The sequence below is a fragment of the Rhea pennata genome, chromosome 1, assembly GCF_028389875.1.
Source record: "Rhea pennata isolate bPtePen1 chromosome 1, bPtePen1.pri, whole genome shotgun sequence".
Lineage (NCBI taxonomy): Eukaryota > Metazoa > Chordata > Aves > Rheiformes > Rheidae > Rhea > Rhea pennata.
Genome location: NC_084663.1, coordinates 81,439,729 through 81,465,584, shown reverse-complemented (window position 1 = coordinate 81,465,584; position 25,856 = coordinate 81,439,729). Strand labels below are relative to the sequence as shown.

The window sequence follows — 25,856 nt, the reverse complement described above, 5'->3', positions numbered from 1 at the left end:
TTCTCTAATTAGCTATGCAGATGCATTAGCATGGTTGATGTTGGCAGGAACCTGTGGAGATCACCTAGTCCAACTGCACTGCTCCAGCAGGGTCACCTGCTGTTGTCCTGTTAGACAAGATTATGTCCAGGCAGGTTTTGAGTATCTCCAGAGAAGGAGATTCCATAACCTCTCCGGGCAATCTGTTCCAGTGCTATGTCATTCTCACAGTAAAGTGAGAAAAATAACATATGCTCCTGATAAGGCATGAAAAAAGTTTTTCAATTATTACCATTAACAGAGAAAGAAACACAGAATCTCTTTGCTTATAAGAGAAAAACCAATATTATTACATAAAGACGTTGCACATGACAAGTATATATTAAAAAAAATGAAATAAGAGAAAATGATAGTTTCTGATCGTAGAATTAAGTTGTTGAAACAAATAAACATTCTCTCTGGTGTACAGAAAAGTAAATTCTACATTTGGCATTCCAGAATATGTGTGTGTGGAGAGGTTACTGAAAATGCAAAGCATATCCAAATGCATTATCTAAACACCGGAGAAGGTAAGGCATCTACCGCATTCCTGCACAAGCAGCTCATTACCTTTGCCACACCAGATTTCTGCTTGCCCATGAGCTCAAACATAAGCCATCTTCAGAGTATTTACATATTTAAAAAAATTGAGTTCCAGCAAATGGAACTTCTTTGGAATGACCTTTTGGCAAATTGTTTTCAAAATGAAGCTAAAAATGCTTTTTTTGAGTATGTGTCAAAAAATTACTGCAAAATATTATGCACTAAACAGATTTTGAACAACTATTTATCAAGCTAGAACCATGAATACAAAGCACCTTTACAGCCAAAATTATGATATAGACAAGAAAAGAATTAAGGCTAACTCAGTTTATACTAAAATACTGTTGCATCTACAAATATGAGATTTCTTTCATAACTTCATATAAAATCATCGCAAAAATATCAATATGCAAAAGCACAGAGGGAACTTTTAACTGAGTTCTTTTTCGTGTGATACTGTTTTAGTACTGTTCTGTCTCATCGATTACACTAGTAGCTGCTTTGGCTTCTTAAATTTGAGGGGAAAAAATTACCCGAATATACTCTAAAAAAGGCTAAACTACAGGCTTAAAGAACTTTGCAAAAGTTTATAGAATAGAATAAAAGATGATTGATGTGGGAAAAAACTACCCATGCACTTGAACTACAAAATTAAAGACTTTCATTGCTCTTCTTTCTTTATTCTTCTTTTACATGAACCAAAATGGAAAATATCCCGATTAATAAAATGTAAGATAACCAGTCTCTGATTTATACTGCTTCCTCAAGAAGACAAAGAGGGATACTGTCAAATCAAAATTTAGCAACTGCGTGCTCTGAATCTGATTTTTACGTGTACCTTCACCCGTCTTCTTCTATGAATGCCTGCTTTCCTTCACCTTGTTTAGAAGACAGTAAGGAAGAATACCATCAAGAAAGGAAAGGAAATTGTACACAGACAGAAAGGTTTCTCATATATGACAAGCGATTTTCTGAAGGTATTTAAGAGTCTATTTTATTTTGATAGATCATTTGACTGTCCTAAATAGAATATCACAACTAACGTTAATAAGGACCACATTTTTAGGATGAACTACCTTGAAAGTAAAAGAAATTTTTGCTAAATCAGCATTTCTAGGGCTTACAGTGAAAACAGATCATCTCTTTACCTTTTGAAGCTCAGGGTCTAAGAATTTAATGAGAAAATTACTTACAATACTCTAGTTCTAGATAGTAAACACTTTTAAATAACAGATGCTGATTTATTCCATCTTTTTCTAGTATCTTTTATAGAATATCCTCTTTAAAGTTACTGTAATCATCTTCTTAAACTATGAAGTATTTTCCCTCTATAATCTGCATCACTAATAATGAAGGGAGGTTAAACAGTGGATGTGATTTCAACCATACTAATTTAAAAATCTCTCTCTGTATCACTAAGTAGGAAAAATTACAATAGGGGGAAAAAGGATTCACATCCCACCCGCTAATTATGGCATTTTTTTCAACAAGACAAACATAACTAAAAAGCAGAGAGAATAGCATTAATATGTTACAGACATTTGCAACTGTTAATAAAGCAAAAATTCTAAATATTTTATCCCTCAAAAGAGCTTTACTAACCACAAACCAGACCAACTACTCATTCTGCATTTAGACAGCTCAGTAATTATTTTTAAAGATAAATCAGACTGTACCAGATATGAACTGTAGTTTAATCAGAGTGTAATTACCTGAATACTAAATATGCTGACTCCTACACTTGACTTGGTATCTATCATTCTCGTACTTAGAAAACAAGACAGAAAACTCAGTACCAAGAAGAAAACTAATTTCTCTGCATTCTTCATCATCAAATAACTACACAAGTAGTGCAATTTACAGTTCAATCTCTACATGTCCCTTTTTCACTCTATGTTCAGATCATTTGACACACTGAGATCCAAACCTGAAGGCATTTATTTATTTATTTATTTATTTACTATCCATTGTGGCAGAAGCTTTTAATTTATTTTTGGAGAACAGTCCAAAAAAAAAAAAAAAAAAAAAAAAAAAAGGGAAACTGTCCCCACTTAAACTAGAAAGTTCCCAGTGGTCAAGGACTTTGAGAGAACTTGTCCTTTCAATCCACGCCAGGATTTCACTTCCACAGTTAAAGAGCACATGGGCTAGGATATTCAAGATAAATGACATTACGGGACTTAGAAAAGGGAGATGTAGTAATAACCTAGCATCTGTGGAGAGTAACTGTATAGCAACCACTGCTGAAGTTGCTTTCAAGTGGTTGTAGCAAAACCAATGGATAGCGATAATAATTCAATCAATACAGAGGGACACTTTTTTAAAAGGTGGTTCAGTATAGTATGTCAGTGAGTATATTGAGCAATGCTGCTCAAGGAGATAACAACTGCGTAAACTGCTCCAGGATTACCTATTACCACTGATTAGCTAATCAGTGTTGTAGAAAATCTTGCATGTCACAAGGATTAACTAACTCCAGAAATTTCTCTAGCAGAAAACTGAGATAGAGCTGGGCCTTTCACTTCTTCCCCCAGCCTGGAAGTCAGAGCATTGTAAATGGAATACATCAGGAGTACGGTAATTTTCCAGATAGGCTTTTACCATTTACTTCCACCACTGACACCCAGGCAAAATACAGCTTAAATACCAAAAACTTGAATAAACGCTAATGATTAGTTAAATACTAGCAGAGAAAAAGCATAAAGAGTGAAGGCAAAATACTGTTTGTAAAACAAGAATGTTAGAAGAAAACAACAGCAACAAAAAGCACTATGCTTATTTTCCGAGCATATTTGTACTGTATGATTACTGCTATGTGAGTATTGCTGTTACTCTTCAAATTGAAAGTGAGATGGATACTTGTAATTCTCCATGTAAGTGTGAATATGTACGCACAATGCAATAATACAGAACATTAATCAATTTGCTGTATAGTTATTAGTCATCATATTAGCAACCTTAACTATTAGCACAGAACAAACCCCTTGGAGAAAAACAAATTCTAAAACAAACATGTAAGTAGATAATACATATAAAAACAGATGTATTAAAATATATCTGTATATACCTGTATATTTCTCAGACTGTTCCAATAAACTTTTATGACAGACCAAAATTTGTAAGTATGAATGTTATTTTATAAAAACTGAAAACTCAAATTTTTAAACACTCAAATTTTTAAACTACTTGCTTAGGTTTCAAAATCCAAGAGTCTAATACTACAATTAGAGATAGTAAACCTTCAATGAATTGAATAATAAATGACTTAGAAATTGTAAACAGAAAGTAAACATTAAAATGTAGGCATGATGTGAACTGTTCCTTGTGTTATGGCAGAAGCATTCTTCTGTCCTACAACATGGTGAGGCCTCATCTCGAATACTGCGTTCAGTTCAGGGCTCCCTAGCACAAGAGAGACATGGAGCTACTGGACAGAGTACAGCATAGGGCTACGAAGATGATCGGAGGACTGGAGCATCTGCCCTATGAAGAACAGCTGCGAGAGCTGAGCCTCTTCAGCCTGGAGAAGAGAAGACTAAGGGGGGATCTCACCAATGTGTATAAGTACCTGAAGGGAGGGTGTCAGGGGGACAGAGACAAACTCTTTTCAGTTGTCCCATGTGACAGGACAAGAGGCAATGGGCAAAAATTGAACCACAGGAAGTTCCGCCTGAATGTGAGGGGGAATTTCTTCACTGTGAGAGTGACGGAGCACTGGAACAGGTTGCCCAGAGAGGTTGTGGAGACTCCTTCTGTGGAGATATTCAAGGCCTGCCTGGATGCAACCCTGTCTAATGTGCTCTAGGTGACCCTGCTGAGCAGGGAGGTTGGACTAGATGATCTCCAGAGGTCCCTTCCAACCTTACTGATTCTATGAACCATGAATAGGCCCCTCACATTTATGAGTTCTTCTGAAAAACTGTCTCATTTAGATCCCCTGGTAAATTTGAGCTTCTACATTTCTGTAGAAGAATAGGTTTGAACAACAGCTGTTTGTGTGTCTACTGCCTAAAAAGCATCAAAATATTTGGACCGATAATTTGCATGAATCTCATACAATCAATTGTTGCATTTAAAGATGAAAATTAAGTTATTACAGGTTTTCTCCAAAGCTACAGAAAATGATGGTTATTAAAGGAATATGTATTAAATTGCTCTACAATTCCTCATCCTCTGTGATAAACTCTTCCTGAATTTTTGCTAAGGAGGTTTAAATGTCATAAAATACCTTGGATCCCACCAAACAAAGAATTATTGTTTGTTGTGAATTTTGAATGTCTATGTTTACTGTTACGCTGAGGACACAAGGTAAATGACTGATTATTTTGTTTGGTGATCATGTGTTTACATATTTTCTCAGACATATAGAAAAGAACTCAAACTAAAGAAAATCATGAAGCTTTCTGTACTGCATACATACACAGATAATTATATGTATATGATAGACACGTAGCCTATGTATACCTGTCTGTGTACATCCATACCTGAGCATTAAGTTCTTCACATTTGTGAGAGTGTTTTTCAATTGTCAATATATACTGTTTTTCAGTAGCTGCTTCTTGCTGTTGAACTGTAGACTGCAGCAGCACCTGAAAAAAGAAAGCACAGAATATTTAACAAAGAAATAACTGGGATGTTTACTGGAAACTGGAAATCAACTATATACTTGTGTATAACCAGAACATGGAATGCTGTTACAAATTCAGAATGTGCAACTATTGAAGTATCTTTCTATGTAACACTATTTTGTTTTTAGATTTATGTCTTCCCATAGGCATGATTAAAATTTTTTGGATCTCAGATTTCGTTTAGACAGACTCTTAAAGAGAGCAATACACAGAAGATAGAGAGTATTTCTGTTAAATATACTCAGTTTAGTGAGACCACACAAGAAGAGAAGCATATGAGAGCTGCTGAAGGAAAAAAAAAAAAAAAAAAGCCAGACATATTTCACTGGCTGACAAAACTCCACATCCTCTCGGCACACTGTAAGATCCCATGGGCCAAGCATGATCTTCATGACCACAAGTGAAGTAAAAGCAGATGGAAATTCTGAGCAATTTAAGACATAAAAGAATGCCCCCCCAGGAAGTTCACACTTGATTGTGAAGCAGTGGAAGTCAAAATGTAGAAAGCTGAAGTACCAGGACAATATCAAAAAGATAATAACATTAGGAATTCTTTGTGTATGCATGCGTGTGTTTGCACATGTGTATGTGCACACATGCACCTGACTGAACTCTAAAGAAGTTACAACATCCACATGCAGACAAAAACAAAATCAAATAGATGAAAAAACAAATCACCATTTGAAGGAATTTCACTCTGATTTCCTTAAAACAACGCTAATATTTTTGCCCAGGAGTCACTTAATTTATGTGCTATACAAGTATTTTTTCACCCTAAATATTATAAAATATTTATGTCACTTTCCGAATATACATTGGATTATTTATACACACTATAGCAAACTATTTTTAACTAGTAATCAACATAACAAACTAGCTGAAATTACTGTGTAAGTTAAAACAGACATAAGTTTTATAGAAAACAGATCTTTGGCCCAAACGGAGACAAAGCAAACAAATTAAATAAAAAAGTCTCATCTTTCAGATAATCTTTGTTTTGGAAATATATTTACTTGATGGAACATAACTCACACACTAAATGTAATTTTGAGAACTTAAAAAAATAAAAACCAAAAATCACAACGTTATATAGAAATAACTTTTGCCAATTTTTGAACTACCTTCCCACTTTTTCCACTGCTTAGCCTGTTTTGCCAAAAATCAGCATTCTTCAGGATCACACCAGTGCTATAGTTTTAGTTTCAAAACAAGCTCAGAAAGATTTGAAAGTTAACAAGCAATAGATCATACTTTATGTAAACTTTAACTGAAGAATAAATTTGTTGGCTTTTGCAGGGTATTTAACTAGTGACTAGTTTACTTTCATAAAAGCCAGCTAACTTCAATTCCTTCCAGTTAACTTCAATTCTTATATTATATAAATTCAGATAGTCAAAAAAATGTAACTCACAAATGAGTATATCGTCTGCATATGAAACTTTATATTTAGCTGAATCCGCTGTGCATACACTGAAATTGCCATATATCACCAGCAATAACAGTCTGTACTTGGAATTTCTTTCTTTTTTTATTTGCACAAACTAATGATGTGACAGGAATTGTTCCATTATTTAAAAAAATAAAAAAATATATAGAGGGAAAAAAAAAAAAAAAAGAACTGTCACAAAAGGGAGTCTCCTCCTCTGGAATTCAAAACCTGCCTGGATGCAACCCTGTCTAACATGCTCTAGGTGACCCTGCCTAAGCAGCAGGGTTGGACTAGATGATCTCCTGAAGTCCCTTACAACCTTATCGATTCTATAATTCTGTGATTCTGTGAAAAACATATTCATCCCAGAAAAACAGTAACAGAACAGTCATTAAGTTGCAATGTAGTTTCTTAAATTGTTTCTCCTTGCTCACAAAGGTAGAGTCACTTTACAGACTTTACTATGTGAGCTTAACTACTGAATGTTATATTCCTATTAAATTTACTACATAAGTTTGTTAAATGGAATAGGTAAATAAAATTTTATCTTTAAAAATATCTTCCTTTTCCATTATCTTCACTACTAATACAGCTTTAACAGCAACAAGGAATTGACCCTATATTTAAGTATTCCACTAGATGACCAAGTCATGAGACAGAAATTACTACACGTGGCACAGAATTTCAGAGATAGCTTCCATGTTACGTGATGAAAACTGGCTAGACACAAACCTAAAATACAAAATCTACAGACTGAAAGTAATATAAATTATTTTGACCAGGGTACAGATTTTAAGTGACCTAAAACAAAATCAAGTGTGTCACATAAAAACTCTAAAATGACAGTAACTCCTTTGTATAAAAATAGTATTTTCCCTTTTCAAGGATAATTTGAAGATTTTCTGGCCCTATGATTTTAAGACATGCCTTAGAAACAAAATACAATATTAAATTACTTATCAACCCTGTCTAACATGCTCTAGGTGACCCTGCTGAGCAGGGAGGTTGGACTAGATGATCTCCTGAGGTCCCTTCCAACCTTAGTGATTCTACGATTTTATGATTCTATGATTTTTTTTATTTATTATATTATTATTTATGAATTTAAAATATAAAAATCTTTTATTTTCAAGAGAGAATATGCATTCGCAAGCGTTTATGCTCAGGACTGATCATAATTGTCAGTACTAGAATATAAGGAGCTTCTGTAAAATAGAAATTCTACTCTTATATACGAAAAGTGTCATAGATAAGTGGCATTGCTTGACATATCTTGTCATTTAAACTCTTTCATTATTCTTCACTGTTTATTATTAAATGCATGTCCCAAACTTTATTATAAATTATCAGGAAAAAAGACTTTATTTTAAAATAAAAGTCAGATTTGACAATTTTAATTCTTATTTAACATGCACCTAGTGTATAGGATACTACTACATTCACTGCCAATAGCCTACACCTACCTGTCTTTAGCTGATCATAGAAAGTGGGGATGCCATGAGAGATGGTTGAACATAAGGATGTCATAGAAAAATGTCTTGCCAAATGTTAACAAATTAGGACATTTTACTCTTTATCTGATCACAATAGCTATTTAAGGTCTTTTGTTGGATTAAATACAGCAGAGATGCATAGAATCCACTGCTATGGTAAACTGCAGAACAATCAACTAAAGTTATTAAAGACATATAGACAAAAAGACTGAATTCTTCGTACACTTTTAAAATGCTTTCTTCAGTGCAAGGAAACAGAAGTCTCTAATTCGTACTCTGCACAGCTATTTGTCACACTGCTCAAACATCACTTTCTTCCCAAATTAATTACATGTTATCCAAATGGGCTTATATTCCATAAATCTGTTGTACTGACCTAATATCAGCATGGTATTCCTGAAGCATCAGCCATCCTTAAATAGCTTTGGAAGGCAAGGAATCTGTTCAGCTAAGATTAGAGCAAAATGTAGCATAAAGCAAGAGGGTAGAATTTCAATATGGTTATTCTTGGTAATTTTCTTCTCCCTCTGTATATTGCACAATGAACTTTCAAAGGGTCACCCTGAACAAACAGCCAATTGCAGGACTGATGACAGGAGGCTCAGTGTGGTTATCTCTTATCATATAGGTACATAGGTACACTCCTATCATATTTGTTATCTGAACCTACATTTGTTATAGTCCTAGAAGTAGTGATAGCTTCAGTTTCTCAGAATTTCTTTACATATATCAAATGCCCACTAGTAATTTTTCATTTTCTTCCTCAGACAGCCTGAAACACTTTACAGAGCCCTAACCAGATGTGCCTTTAACAAAAACTAAGCTTGTCCTTTAGATCTCTGTTAGAATCAGACAAACAGTGGTACTTTTCAGGGTATTACTGGATCTTTTCCACCACTCATAAAAGTTATTATATCTAAGGTACTGCAGTGCTTTACACATCTACTTTAAAGCAGTTTGCTTAAAATTCAAAGCCATGTGTGAATGGAATCGCTACAGAAACAGTTATGATCACAACTACGTTATTGTTTTTTGAACTGATGCTTTTCTACTAATCAAACAACAGACTTTACAAGGACTACGCACTGAATAATCAAAGTATATTTAAGTATATTAAAATAAGAACAGCCACATGTTTTTCTCAGCCTTCTGAAATTGAAACAAAACACCCACACTACAGTTCCAATTAATAGGCAATCAGCTACACTTGTTTGAATTGACTTGAATTTGAAACTTACATTCTTAGCTTTTTAGCATTTCGTTCTTCGCTGTATTTTATTAGCTTTTTACCATGACTAAACTGGACAAAAAAAACACTGATTGAGAAAACCAAGAATTAATGTCTAAACTAGTAACAGTGTACTAGATATGGTTCAGAGCGTAATTCATTTCCAACTTGGTATAATCTTCTTAGCTAGTCAAAGGTTTAATTCAGTCAAGTTTTAACTGTGAGACTTCAATCTACATGTATCTTGATTTAGAGGTCAGAAAAAGATTGTTTGATTTGTAGGATTTTTGTTATGTTTTTTGAGAAAACTCTGATCAACATTCTAGTTACTCAAATGACATACAAAATGTGGATACATGCAAGTAAAGATGTCTTTCCTTGAACAACCTAGGGAGGGAAAGAAGGGAGAAGACTGTCAACTACAGCTTGAAAGATGACACAAAGCCATAATTTTAAAGTCCAAAGAAAGAAGCAAAGACATGGTAAGGTAGTATAGGTGTTGCAAACCAAATCCAAGGTATTATATATGTCAAGTGTCTATTCTCATAAATTTGATGAAGAACATTAGTGTTAGAATAGAAACCAATTATTTTATTAAAAATGGTGGCATTTATTTGCTCCACCTTTGTTTTTTCCCCCTTAATTTTACAATTTTTTGCAGTATATGAAATAGAGGGAGAGAGAGAAAAAGGTCACATAAAAAATAAAAGTAGGAAGGGAGATTTTCAAGTTCTTCAGTATTATAGGCAATGAAAGTGTTTGAATGTTCAATGTTTCAAATCCCTACAGTAAGGCACTACCAGCCTTGCAAATAAACAACACAAACAGAATCAATGCCACTCTGTAAAAACAATGTCAAAAGGTCCAACTGGAGGAGCAATCCACTATCAGTGTGACATACTGTGTCTCCTACCATGCATGACCTACTATGATACATTTTATAAGTCAAGAGAATGGTTGATTCTTGCTGAAATGACTGCTGCCAAGTAAGTCACTGTTTATCCATAGTTTTGAATTACTGGATAGTTCAGTCCTTCTAGATTGAAAAAGTTTATTTCTGATAATATGGAATCCACTAGTGAACAAATCTTAGGGTCTTGTCTGTTGCAGCTACAGAGGCTTCCATTTTTAGCTCTGACTGTCTGTGAGTTTGTGGTGTTTCTCATTCATAAGCTCTCATAAATAGATCAAGTTTGACATAACAAGATCCAGCAGTAATCTAAATAAAGCATATATCCCATATAAAAGTCCCCTTTAAGGACAGAATAACATTTTGAATAAGGTTCAAATTCTTGCATCTTTACAGATATTTACAAATTATGCCAACTGTTTCATGAAATATGAAAAGAAATGGTCTCACCAAGCAACAAAGCAAAGGCTAAGTGCATACTTAAAAAAATAAACCACACACTTCTTCTAGATATCCTGCCTACCTCTTTTGAGGGGCATATAAATTAGATTGTGGATTTACAATCTTTTCCAGAACAAAAATTAGGTAGTCAAATGATTTACATAATAAAGTCATCAAAAGGTGATTAGTGTTTATTGTGTAATCACAGAATGGTTGAGGTTGGAAGCGACCTCAGGAGATCATCTAGTCCATCCCCGCTACTCACGCAGGGTCACCTAGAGCATGTTAGACAGGATCCAGGCAGGTTTTGAGCATCTCCAGAGAAGGAGACTCAACCACTCCTCTGGGCAACCTGCTCCAGTGCTCCGTCACCCTCACAGGAAAGAAATTTCCCCTCACATTCAGGTGGAACTTCTTGTGTTTCAGTTTGTGCCCGTTGCCTCTTGTCCTGTTGCTGGGCACTACTGAAAAGAGTCTGGTCCCATACCCTTGATAACCTCCCTTAAGGTATCTGTAGACATTGACAAGATCCCCTCTAAATCTTCTCTTCTCCAGGCTAAAGAGGCCCAGCTCTCACAGCTGTTCCTCATGGGGCAGATGCTCCAGTCCTCTGATCAGCTTCGTAGCCCTATACAGGACTCTCCCCAGTAGCTCCATGTCTCTCTCATACTGGGGAGCCCAGAACTGGACACAGTACTCCAGATGAGGCCTTGCCAGGACTGAGTAGATGGGCAGGATCACCTCCCTCGACCTCCTGGCAACACTCTTCCTAATGCACCCAAGGAGAACATTGGCCTTCTTCATCACAAGGGCACATTGCTGGCTCATGGTCAACTTGTCATCCACCAGCACTCCCAGGTCCTTCTCTGCAGAGCTGCTTTCCAGCAGGTCAGCCCCCAGCCTGTACTGGTTCATGGAATTATTCCTCCCTAGGTGCAGGACTCTGCACTTGCCCTTGTTGAACTTCAAGAGGTTCCTCTTCACCCACTCTCCAATCTGTCCAGATACCTCTGATTGATCTGGGTTCATCTGGGAACTGCTAAAGTTCAAGGTGATTGTGCCAAAAATGCCAGTCTTTTCAAAACTGAACTTTGCTCATATTTCCCAAGAATAACAGAAGGCATTGACACAAAGGCTAATTTTGTGAAACATGAAGTATCTGCTCTAACATACATACACAAAAATCTCTCCAAAATGCCACCTACACTCAATGTATTTTGCCTGCTGGGGAAAAAAGCTTTATTATTTTGCTTCACATTAAAAAAAAATACATGGAAGAAATGACTGGGCAGAGAAAATTTCAGTCTAAACAGTTAAATTTTGACAACATAAGCAAACAGGAACAGGTCCTCACAACTGGATATTTCTTGAAAGAAATAACATTTTGAACTAAAAATGAAACTAAATGTCTATTTATATGTGTGAACCCAAGCCTATACAAGCAAGGGGTTTCAAAGGGGTTTCCTTTGAAAAACGAAGACTCTAGTACAGCCTCATCACTCAGCAGCAGCAATACGTTTTTAGCAAACTGGTAGTTCAATTTTCAAAGAAAGGAGAGAAGGGAGAATGGGGAAACTCTCATTTCACAGAATTTATAGTTCTTTCCTTACTATTCTTCAGGCCTCTTCAGTTTAGCAAAGGCTGGCATTCAGAGATTGTCCATATAAGATAGGCATATGTCCTATACTTCTATTAAAAATTAGATGCATGTTTCTGATCCTAATAGATTATTCCATTTTCCTTTTCCTACCAATTAAGCTTCTGATTAAAACAAGGATACTAAAGTTCTCATTCCCACCCCAACACCCACCCCCTACAGCAAACCTAAACAAGAACAGAAGTCTGCTACATGTAATTAACATGAAACATGCACAATAAGTATACTTAAAATGCACAATAAAGATCTTGCCTTTCTATCACATTATGGTCCTGACCAAAAACACATACAAGACTTTGCTAGACTGCATTACCAGTGTATGCAGGATTTCAAAATTTAGATGGAAATAGTCATGTGTATGATCCTGGTAATTTAAATGTATGAAGGACCTTAGAAATGCTGTTTGAGAAATCCAGTTGCACAGTTTCATATGGAATAGTGGTGGTAGCTAGCATTAGCTTTCCATATTGAAGCATGCAGAATACTCCACAGAAGTTAAAGTAACTGGCTCAGAATTCATACAGAAATTTTCCTGTAAATTTTAGAATAAAGATACAGAGAATAGGTTTCCTTGGCTCTATATCCCTAAACCTACAGGGATATAAACCTATAGAACACATCATGTATGTCAATGAAAAGACAATAATCTTGAACTCCTTTGGGGGCATTCTTGGGAGTTAGGGAATTTTAATATTTTCTACTAACAACTTAAGAGAATATTTCCCCCCTTAGAAACTGCAAAAACTAAAATAGTATATTCTCATGAGAAATATCAGTATTTCTCAGATACTAAATCAGAGTTCCAGAAAAGGTACTTACAGTATGTCGGTGGGGGGGGGGATACATTTTCAATGGGTTCCTATACTTGCCTCAGGCTTTACATCCTGTCTTAGCTTTGTTTTAGATTTCAGTCAGGATTGAAATCAGGATTTCAGTGTCACTATTCTAAACATTATTCTAAACATTAATATTCTGTTTTACATTGAACCAAAAAAGGAAAGAAAAGCAAACATCAGTGGTTATGTAATACACAACTGCAAACTGTCTTCAGTACCTTCACAAGAAAAGCCAGATTATTGTTATTTTTTATTTCAATTCATCTTTGGATGAATTAATATAAAAAGTAACTATTGATAGTTGATGCATATTCTGGTCTGGATTTACAATGCATATTTCCTTTGAATTATACTTACACAAATGGGACATCTCTACAATAAACTCTCTAGCACGTATATGGCATTGCTTCTTCTACTCCCCAATCCACATTCCACCCATAAAGGTTATAAAACCCAACCCAACCCTTGAATAGAACTGAAATAGTTGCGTGTTTGGGGGGAGAAAAGGATTTCAAACTACCACATACATACTTGATTCCCCTAAAATAAGATTTACTTGCCAAAATTACACCAGCTTAGTGTACCTTATACATTATTTTTGGTCAAAAAGCAGGGACAAACAACTATTCTTCCCCAAAACCATATTCCTCAAACACTTAAGTGTTCATACAAAGGTTAAATGGCCTAGTACAAAACATTTTCAAATTACTCTGTTAGAAAATTTAAAAGCAAGTATATCCTGTTTTTTTTTTTTTTTTTTAATGGATTTTTGCCAAGACAAATTAAATTTACCTGAGTAAATTGGGCCAAATGCTTGTTTCAGTTCAGGTAGAGAACTAAACTTAGTTTTGAGTTTTATGTATAAGGATATTTTGGAAGACTAAATTGAAACCAGAGCCAGATATCATAAGAACTTTATCTATAACCACTATGGATTGTCCTTTGGAGTAAGCAGTGGTAGATGCTCTGTCTGGAATATGTATCTTCTTTATTGTCATATGTGCTTTAGCAATGGTCAAACTGGGTTTGCATCACAAGTTTAGGAAAACATGGACAATGCTAAAGGTTGTACTCCTGTGTACAGTCAGGTTGTCCTGGAACTTAACTGACAGCAAACTGTGTGTACTGTGGGAACACTAGAGACTTGCTTTACTGCATGCAGACCAGAGACTGAAATAAACATGTTTGATTCAATCTCAGAACAATAGTTTAAAAGACAGAAAATATGACTACCACTGGAAAAAAAGCATGAAGATACTTATCCCTTATTTCTACAGGCTGTTTTTCTACAATACTTCATGCTTTCTAAAGTTTGCGCTTGTTCTTGGAAAGGACAAAGTTCAATGACTAAGATTTTGCCAAAACGAAAGTACAGCCACCACTCTAGCCCATCTTTAATATAAAACTATCTGCCCAATCCTAGCACATATTGTCAAAATTCTACTGGCAATTGAAACTATAGCCGATTGCCCAGAAAAAGGATTTATTGTATGGCTAAAAGTCAGAATTTATGAGAATACTTCTTGAATTATATAGCAGAAATAGAGACCCTTACCCCCAAATTCACTCCTAATTCCCTAAAAGAAACAAACTACCAAATTTCTTTCTCCCTCTCTCTCTTTTTCTCTGTCACATCCCCCTACATTTTCTGTCAGAAAAAAAATATTCAGAAAATAAAAAAGGAAGAGAAAATCACAGTAGTTAATCAGCCTTCCTTATCACCTCCAAGCAATTCTAAACCCTGTAAAAAACAGATTTCAATTGTAACATTGCTTGAAAATGTTAAAAATAGATCAACTCATATTTAACAGTACTATCATATGTTCACTACGATGCACAGGCTGTTTCATTAAATATGAGATACTTAAAAGTACAGCATCAAAAAACTTGAGTAAATTCAAAATACTCTTCAGTTTCTTCCCATGACTCAAGTATCATTAACTTGCTTCAGTAATTAAACATAAACCAGTACATCGAATATCTGCTTTACTTCAAGATTTTTAAGTCAGCACGGTCAAAACCTGTGATATTTTAAAAATAAAGCCACTTACGGAAACCAAATGTAAAATACTTCAAATATATGAAAAATAATGAATGCTAGCATTAATTTTAGTAGTAATACATAATAATTGCTATATTTTATAGCATTAGACAATGATTCATCTAATTCGGTATCCTGTCTCCATCAGTACCTGCTACTCTGAGGGCAAAGTATTATATAAAATGCCTAACCCGTTATTGAATTATTATTCAGTAACAGGGAAGAAGAAACAGTTAACACTTCTTCCTGACCCTGGAGTTGATATGCTACTTCAAAAAACCACAGCATTTGACTCATACCTCAGTTGTATCATAACTCAGTTATCAGCTGGTACACATATCATATAAATTATACTATTTCATAGTTTTTCCCAAAAAAATGTCTTTTTCAACAGAATCCAAGACACTGTATATTTTTACTATCAGGCTACTGTCAGATGAGCCTTCCTTGAAGTGAAAATGACACACTCCCATTTAGGTGCTAAGAAATAATGACTTTTTTGTACAAATAAATATTAACTAAAAATTGAAGCAATTAAATGTCAGTTTGGGTCAGAATGAACCTTCAATTTATAATAAAGTGGACTCTCAATGAGATAAAATAAAATGTTGAGTTGAATTTCCTGGATTGTTTCCACTCATAATCATAGCATGTTACTTAAATACAGCTCCTGCTGTGAAATTTTACATATCGAGCTGAAAAGTATTTCCTGTGGAAATTTCTTTTCATCAGTTACTCTTGACAGAAAGTCAGCCCATCAGGGTATGAAGAAGCTTTGCAGGTTCACTAACCACTGTTCTGTTTACAATGCGCACTGAGTTTTAGTCAGGTGTTTCAAAGACATACTGTAAGAGATATTTAAATCAAATACAAGAATAGGCTAATGTACTTATATATAAAGTGGTCTAACAGAATTCCAGCTTCTTTCTACAGCTGTCTTTAATATATTGATAGTGATCAACAACTACAGTTTGAATACCTGTTTAGCTAGACCTCTCAGTTTTACTGCACTGTGAGTTTAACGGATTTATTTTTTATTATTTTATTAATCACAGAATCACAGAATGGTTGAGGTTGGAAAGGACCTCTGGAGATCATGTAATCCAACTCCCCTGCTCAAGCAGGGTCACCTGTGCTTTGCACCCATTGCCTCTTGCCCTGTTGCTGGGCACTACTGAAAAGAGTCTGGTCCCATACCCTTGATAACCTCCCTTAAGGTATCTGTAGACATTGACAAGATCCCCTCTAAATCTTCTCTTCTCCAGGCTAAAGAGGCCCAGCTCTCACAGCTGTTCCTCATGGGGCAGATGCTCCAGTCCTCTGATCAGCTTCGTAGCCCTATACAGGACTCTCCCCAGTAGCTCCATGTCTCTCTCATACTGGGGAGCCCAGAACTGGACACAGTACTCCAGATGAGGCCTTGCCAGGACTGAGTAGATGGGCAGGATCACCTCCCTCGACCTCCTGGCAACACTCTTCCTAATGCACCCAAGGAGAACATTGGCCTTCTTCATCACAAGGGCACATTGCTGGCTCATGGTCAACTTGTCATCCACCAGCACTCCCAGGTCCTTCTCTGCAGAGCTGCTTTCCAGCAGGTCAGCCCCCAGCCTGTACTGGTTCATGGAATTATTCCTCCCTAGGTGCAGGACTCTGCACTTGCCCTTGTTGAACTTCTCCAGCCTGTCCAGGTCTCTCTGAATGTCAACAGAGCCCTCAGGTATATCAGCCACTCCTCCCAGCTCGATATCATCAGCCAACTTGCTGAGGAGGCACTCTGTCCCCTCATTCAAGTCACTGATGAATAAGTTGAACAGAATGGGACCCAGTACTGAGCCCTGGGGAAACGCCACTAGCTACAGGTCTCCAACTAGACTCTGCGCCACTGATGACAACCCTCTGAGCTCTGCCTTTCAGCCAGTTCTCAATCCACCTCACTGTCCACTCATCTAACCCACATTTCCTGAGCTTATCTAGGAGGATGTTCTGGGAGACAGTGTCAAAAGCCTTGCTGAAGTCAAGGTACACAATGTCCACTGCTCTCCCCTCCTCTCCCCAGTCATGTCATCATAGAAGGCTATCAGATTGGTTAAGCATGATTTCCTCTTGATGTATCAGTGTTGACTACTCCTGATCACCTTCTTTTCTTCTCCTGGGAGAAGCTCCAGCACCTATTACCCAGCTCTAGCTAGGTGTAGCTGCTGCTAACAGGTAAGGGGAGCTGGGCAAGGGCAACTGCAGGAAGCATTAAGCTCTCCTGGGAGAAGATCCAGCACTTATTACCCACTCCAGCTGGGTGTAGCTGCTGCTAACAAGCTGTCTAGGTTGCCCCTGAATAGAGGGAGTTGGGGCTTTTGATTCAGGTAGCCCTTGTTTAGGGAGGATCAAGTACCCTGTGAAACAGTACTAGGAAGAGATCTATATAAGAGCCGGGCCTGGACTGCAGCTCCCAGAGGCAGTGAATGATGCAGCAGTTTGTTCAGCAGGAAATTGCAAGAGGACATCTTTGTTTCCAGTCTTAGTAGGGCCCACTCTTACAAACATGGTTATAACACTCTGGAAAGCACATTTGCCTGTAGCTGTTGGACGACTGCATCAGCTGTGTCAGAATCGTTGACTCAGACTGACCCTCTGACAGCATATGCAGCTCTGCAGGTCTCAGGCTATAGAGAGTGTTTGGGGCCTCTCCAGAAAGCCTGGAGAGGTGTACTGTTGTTGATTATTTGTGTCGTTAAGTCAAGGAGTTGTGGGAGGAAGTCAGCAGATTGCGAAGCATCCACGAAAATGAGCAGGAGATAGGGCATTCTTGGAGGCCATACTGCTTCAAGAGTCCCTATCAGCTGCAGCAGGGGAGTTGCTGGAGGGTTCTGTGCAGAGAAAATAGTACATCACAGCACTATAGAAGAAGGCTGGAAACTAGTTGCATCTCATAGAAGCAGAAAGGCCCCAAGTCCTCCTGTAGACTTGGACTTGCAACTGAACAACCAATTTAGTGCCCTTCAGGATGAGGAGGGCCTGGACCTGACTTCAAGGGAACCAACTGGGCCGAGAGACCCTGTGCCTTGCAGGAACACTCAGAAGAAGCAACAAGTGGTTGTTGCAGTGGATGGAAGCATCTATCCACTGACCTGACTTCTCGTCTAGAGAGGCTTGCTGCTTCCAGAGGCTCAGATATGAGATATCACTGAAAGGCAGCCAAGGCTTATCAGACTACTACCCTCTGCTGCTCTTTCACATGGATGCTAATGATATTGAGGGCAAACTGGAAACAACCAAACAGGATTTCAGAGCTGTGGACATGGTAGTCTAAGGTCTGGGAGCCCAAGTGATCTTCCCCTCAGTCCTGCCAATGAGGGGGAAGGATGTGAGGAGAAGTAGACAAATTATCCAAGTTAACAACTGGCTGTGCTGCTGGTGTTGGCAACAGGGTTTTGGTTTCTATGATCATGGGATGCTGTTTGAAGATCAACAACTGATGATGGGGAGAGATGGGATCCACCTCACTAAGTGGGGCACATGTGTCTTTACCAGGCTGGCCAACTGTTGGCAAAGAGGGCTTTAAACTAGGTAGGAATGGGGAAGGAGAGGGCAGTCAATAAAACACAGCTGAAGTTGGGAAGCCTCCAGCAGGTGCATGCTGGGGATGCATATATAAGACATAGCTATGGGGGATCCCCTTTTACACACACCCCCCCCCCCAGGAAACCTGCATGCATGGCTACCTCTCTGAAATGCCTGTACACCAATGCATGCAGCATGAGCAATAAAGAGGAGGAACTAGAGATCTGTGTGCAGTCGCAGGGCCATGATCTCATTGCAGTTATAGAGACAAGGTGGGATAGCTCGCATGACGAGAAGGCTGTCATGGATGGCTAATGCTTTTTAGGAAAGATAGGCCAGGAAGGTGAGGTGGTGCAGTTGCTCTTTATGTAAGAGAGCAACTGGAATGAATCGAGCTCTGCCTAGGGATGGAGGGGAAGGCAGTCAAGAGCTTATGGGTGAAGATCAAAGGGCAGGCTAACATGGGGGACACTGTTGTGGGTGATGCTACAGGCCACCTGATCAGCAAGGGGAAGTTGCTGAGGCCTTCTACAGACGGCTGGAAGTAGCCTCATGATCACAGGCACTTGTTCTCATGGGGGACTTCAACCAACCTGATATCTGATGGAAGGATAACACAGCCAGGCACAGTCCAGGAGGCTCCTGCAATGCATTGATGATTAACTTCTTGACACAGGTAGTGGAGAAGCCTTCGAAGAAGGGTGTCCTGCTGGACCTTGTACTAACCAACAAAAAGAAGAACTGGTTGGAGATGTGAAGGTTGGGGGCAGCCTCGGCTGCAGCGACCATGAGATGGTGGAGTTCAGGATCCTGTGTGGAGGAAGCAAGGCAATAAGCAGGACTGCAACCCTGAACTTCAGGAGAGTCTTTTCTAAGCTCTTTTCCAGGTCCACACTCTCTGACTATATCTAATATAAGCACTATTAGTCTTGAGGTACTAACTGTAGAAAATAAAAACATGTACCAAGGAAATATGCTGAGACCCAGTGCTTTTCTCCAGTAAAATATCAACATCCCCAATTAATTTCTTCTGCAATTTCTCTGAATCCTCAAACAGGACTTCTGCTAGGTCCCCTAATAAAACACAAAGCAAAACTTAAAATCATCCTTTCAACTCAAGAAATTGACTGTCTTGTCCTTCTCACATAGATATTTGGTTCTTCGTTCTTGAAGACTAATGGCACACAAAATAATTTTTTTTAGGCAAGAGAAGGCAGGAACATATAAACGCCATGCCAAGAACTAGGTCCTCTACCGGCTGAGATTCTCCTGTTTTTGTTTCGGGTTTTTTTGTTTGTTTTTTTTTTTCTTTGAAATAAGATCCTCTCTACTGCATAACAAATAATCCAGTTGCATAAGCCATCTCCAGAAAAGTATGCAGCTAAGAGAGTCAAATTATGTGATCATCACAGCTACTGCTTCTGACAAACCAGCACAGATAGATAGTTATTCTCAGTAGAAAAAAAAATACTGAAAAAAATGATAGAAAGTAGGTTTCACAGCATGATTTGAAGATATTTAAATAGATATTCTCTCAGACGTGGTTTGTCCAAGATGTACATTACTCCAGATACATGCAGTAAGAAATTGACAAATGATGTAATTTTGAATAGTGCTGCAGTCTGACTCATTAATGTCTAGAGTCATGAATTGGTAAACTGCATTTGAACGGAGAGACACTTATACAGCTACTGGTGGAATTAAGAAGCCATCTTCAGCTTGGGATTCATTGAATCCTCTGCTACATAAAATACAGAAGCATAAATTCAGAACATGCTATGAAGAGGTTAGATTAGTAATTGCTACTACAATTTGCATTGATTTCATGTAGTCTTTGTTTAAACAGGCACTTTTAATGACTGTGATGTTGGAGGAAAGAATATGAATAAAGTTGAATAAACAAGGAATGGCTGCGAGAGATGGGCCTGTTTAGTCTGGAGAAGACTGAAGGGGGGGGATCTTATCAATATGTACAAGAACCAGAAGGGAGGTTGTCAAGGGGATGGGGTCAAACTCTTTTCAATAGTCACATGAGACAGGACTAGAGGAAACGGGCACAAACTGAACCACAGGAAGTTCCGCCTGAATGTGAGGAGGAATTTCTTCACTGTGAGAGTGATGGAGCACTGGGCCAGGTTTCCCAGAGAGACTGTGGAGTCTCCTTCACTGGAGATATTCACAACCTACCTGGATGCAACCCTTTTAACATGCTCTAGGTGACCCTGCTTGAGCAGAGGAATTGGACTAGATGATTTTCAGAGGTCCCTCCCAACCTTACCGAGTCTGACTCTGTGATCTGGCATTAAATTTACTCAAGTTGGAACTCTGCTTGAGATGGCACCGGATAATGACAGCTGACTGATATCAGACGGATGTCATGATTGCAACCGAATCTAACTTGGGCTATGAACAAGTACTTGACTTGAATCTGTATTGTTTTATTAAAACTCAAGGAATGCAAAACAGGGCTGCAGAATAGGTTTGCCCTTCTATCCCCTTTAAACGATTCAGTAGTTTTGTTTAGATCTACATCCCAGGTACTGTGGAGATTAATTTGTTAATACTATAAATCTACTGAAAATGAAAATCATTTCCATGTATAAATTATGAGTATTACTGTAACACAGTCTTTAACCATAAAGAAGACATACTTCAACATAATGTTATGTGTGGCTAAGCATAAGCATATTAAGAGAGTCTAAAACTTCCACTATTTTATGTTTCACTAAAATGGCTAAACAGATTTTCCTTCTTTCTTAAATTAAACAAATCTTATACATAGGATCCTCACTCAATTATCTGGCTACTAACTGAGTGTAATTGCTGTTATGTCCACTGCATGTAACAAAATAAATTTCTTAAGAAGGGAGGATGTAGACAGGCTACAGCCTGACTCTTTCCAGGGGTGCCCAGCAATAGGATGAGAGGCAACTGGCACAAACTGAAACACAAGTTCTGAACATGAGAAAACACTTTTTTACTATGAGGGTAACAGAGCACTGGAACAGGTTACCGAGGGAGGTACCCAGTCTTCTTCCTTGGAGATATTCAAAAGCCATCCAGACAAAATCCTTGGAAACATGCTCTAGATGACCGTGCTTGAGCAGGATCTAGATTTGATTAGATGATTTTTTACTGAGACGTATTTGTCACACTCCATTTACTTCTTTTTTTATCTCAAAAAGATAATGAAGAAAGATGATGGACATAAAACTTATGTCTTAATATACAGTAACTTGAAAAAGTACCTTGCCTTCCCTCCCACGCCCATCAGCACTACTATTCTAGTTTATTTACTAGGTTTGCTAAACTAGTTTATTCAGATCTGTCTTCACAAACTGTTCTTCTTCCCAAAAATTATTACTGTTAACTCCTTCCGACTGATAAAATCATTATGTTCTGGAGGTGACTGCAGTTTTTCTGTTTAGTACTCAGCTATGAGAAAGAAATTCCTTGAGAAATACTACTACTTCTTTTGAAATACAATTTAGTCTTTTCAAAAATGTAAGAGCAAACAGAATTATAAATGAAGAATAAAACATGAATTTGGAGACAATGTTAGAAAAAATACTTTAGTCAAATTGGCCTTCAGTTGAAACTTTTATTTACTTCAGTTGAAGCTGTATGGGGATACCAAAAAAAAAAAACTTTCTCATTATAAAAAGTCTTTCATAAGAAAAGAACTGAAAGAAAACTGCCTAGAAACTTCTTCCTCCCCACTCAAACCCCAAGAAGCGAGATCAAGTGACATAAAGAGAATTAACATGGCTAAAACTTAATTTCTCATCTTTCCTCACAGTCTCAATTTTCCCATTGTTCCAGTTCAGAAACTGCACTTCCCTCCAAGACTTGCGCATGCATAACTTCAAGTTAATAACTGACTTTCCCATTCCTGTATCTAACACTCACTCACTCTCCAGATCTTCTGTCACTTTGCCATTACATTGTTTCTAAAATAAACCTTCCCCTCTCACTCTCTCCTTTCCTCCCGCAATGGTAAAACCATGGTTCTCATCTTTGAAATTCTTTCTTTGGACAACAGTAACTCTCCAAACCTCCCTTCTTTTATCTACTCAATATGCAACAGTATAATTTAAAAAAAAAAAAAGAAAAAAAAATCAAGAAAAGCCAGAAATCACTTTTTCCACAACAATATCAAGAGTAGGGTGAAACAAGAAGAGCAAGAATATACTCCTGTTGCTGAAAAAGCAAGAGGGAGAGGCAGAGGGATTCTAATTTGGATACAAATATTACTTCCTCCAGCTCTACAAACTAAGACCATACATACGCCACCCCACTCAGGGTCCCTCAGTTCCCTTCCAAGCCAGCTGGAAGGCATGCAGTAACAAGCTCATGCTTTCTTTGTTGTATAATACAAATCAAACTGTAAATAGATTTTAAAAGGCTGTAGCATTAGGACTGAGTTTTGACTAAAAGCTTTAGCTGTATTTTAACTTCAGTTGAAACTTCTTAGTATTTTACAGTACATCAGACCTCCCACAAACTGGCTAATCTGGATGAGAAAAATCATAAGACACATTCTTCTCGTTCTGAGCAGCTCCCCTCTTCAGGTTGGCAAAAACATTGCTTACAGTAAGGCTCTTGGGCTAAAACCCTTTTGAAAAAGGTAAGACAAATCCTTTTGAAATATAGCCTTCCTCAACCGGATGCATGCACTTACGAAGTAGATATAAAGGTATTTAAAATTGGAGGCCACATTAAAAAGCTGAAAAAGTGCAACAAATTAAAAACATAAAATTTCAAAAACTGAATTAATCTTTTTTTCCTTCAAAGAAAAAAAAAAAGGATGTCAGTCCCAAAGTTTCCATTGTGCAATGGAAGATTAATCAGCTGCCCTCTTAATCACTCTTACGTCAGTGATTAGAATCTGGTTAAGATAATTTAATTTGAGGGAACAGAAGGGCAATATGTTGAAAGTTTACAAAATACTGTCCTAGGAATTGCATCATCTCAAGGCGCTCTATCATTACTTAAGAAGCACTCAGCTCTTGAAAGAAAATGTGTAACTAAAGTAAAAAACGAGCAAATGCTACTAGACCCTTACCCATATGAGAATTTTTGCATAGTATTTTCACCTACAGGATAATATTAGACTACTCCTGTAGCATTTGCTATAGGATAGCTATAATATTCTTTTCCCCTGCACCTAAGATGTTCATTGTGCCTTTGGCAGAATCCCATAAATCCCTGAATAATTTTTCTCAGTTAATACAGTCACCATTCACATCACATATTCTTCATATATTTTTAGTAAACGAAGACAGTATTATTCTTAAATCTCTATCTATCTTACAAACAGTAACACTGAATGCAGTAAAGCGATTCATGACTAAAATGAATGTTTATAAGCAACAGGTCCAAATCCGATTCACTGAAGCAACTTTCTACCATTCCAGCTGCATGCAACTGCTTTATGGCTGGCCATCAGAGGATTCTGTTCAGGTAATCTCAGATGGCGCACACACCATCATACTCCATATGAAACCTAGACATTGTTTTCATTTTGTGACCAAAATTGCAGTTGTCTCCATTTACATTACATTTAATGAGTTGCTCATTGTTCCTGAATGAAACAAATCCAATGGAAGCAATAGTAATATCCAAAATCACTCAACAAATACTGAAAGACATGAGAAGGCATGAAGGACAGCAAGGTATCCCCTACAGGCAGTTAATTTCAACATAATCTGTTACAGAATTTCTTGAGTTTTCAACCTAAAACATTTAACTCTGCTTACTACTAAAACCAGGACCACAATTTAAACAAAACTTGGAATTGCAACATAAGCATAAGAAAACATGGTATCAGTTTGAGATAAAATTTTCCTCAGTGGAAACAAGTATGTCAAACACTTTGCAAAGCAATGCCACAGAAACAAGCAACAATTAATATCAAACACTACCTGAAATCATGATTTAGTAAATGAAATGGAAAATGGACATTTGTTTTTCTTCAGCGCTAACAAGGTGGCTCTTTGACCAAAAATATTACTTTTCCAGTTATAGTAGTTGAATGCAATGCTCTCTGGGAAGATTTATCATTCCTTCTTGCATATGAGTTCAAACACACCATGTTTTTTCCCTTTTATGCTTTTTTGAGTTATCTAGCCTTATTTCAATTTCTATATCTAGCAGATGAATAGAAATTTGTTTGGCAATGACAAAATCATTTCTGTCTATAAACATATTTTCAAATTTAGTTTATACCATCAGCCTTCAGAAAACCAAGCACGGGAAACTGATTGTTCCCACTATATAAAAATGAACTAGAACATTAACTGCAGACGGTAATATTGCACTTAAACACAATTTGACACACAAACTTACAATATATGAAGAAATTCCGAAAGACTGCTCTCACAGTCTTTTATTACAGTATCTTAGATTATTTTTAAGCATTAATCAGATTTGCATTTGCATATTTATAAGTAAGATTTCATTAAAATATTTATTTCCGGCAATAATTGTTTATCATCCTATGCTGACCATCCTAAATAATTATTCATTTGAAGATGCTTAAATCAGTGATTTAAATCCAAAATCAGAATACTGCCTGTTTAGCAATAGCTTTAAATAATACCTTTATTTTTAAGGAATTGCATAGGACAAGGAAAGCTTGTTTTAAACAGCAGTGAATTTATTTCAGTATCCTTCAGGTTTAAGAGTAAATGTTCTAGCTTTGATTAGTGTAGTTTTCTTTTAAAAGAACTCAGGATGTAGATGAAACTTTACCCAAGAAATTTAAAAAAAAAAAAAAAACTTAAAATTCTCGAGATTTTAAATACATGATTAAGTACATGATTAAATGCCGCACTCTGTTCTGGACCTTGTAAGCCTTTAATGGTGAAAAATTATAGAAGTCTCAATAGCAATTTTTTTAACATTTATAATGAACTAAAGTAATTAGTGTCTACATAGTTAGATAAAAGCAGAATCAAAAATTTTCAGCATAAGAACTACTTCGATGATATAATTTTATTTACATAGAAAAAATAAATGTAGATCAGCAATCTAGTCATGTTGGAATATGATCAAGGTTGACTTTTACCT

General features: G+C 37.0%; 1 protein-coding gene across 1 annotated transcript in view; it reads right to left on the bottom strand.

The window, feature by feature from the left end:
• The window catches only part of CCDC91 (coiled-coil domain containing 91), a 143,006-nt gene that overhangs the window by 73,256 nt on the left and 43,894 nt on the right, over window positions 1–25,856 (bottom strand). The window contains exons 5-6 of the mRNA XM_062569556.1: window positions 19,750–19,859; window positions 5,046–5,150 (exon numbers count right to left, since the gene is read on the bottom strand). Coding sequence (XP_062425540.1) covers window positions 5,046–5,150; window positions 19,750–19,859 — 215 coding nt within the window. The remainder of the gene's footprint in view (window positions 1–5,045; window positions 5,151–19,749; window positions 19,860–25,856) is intronic.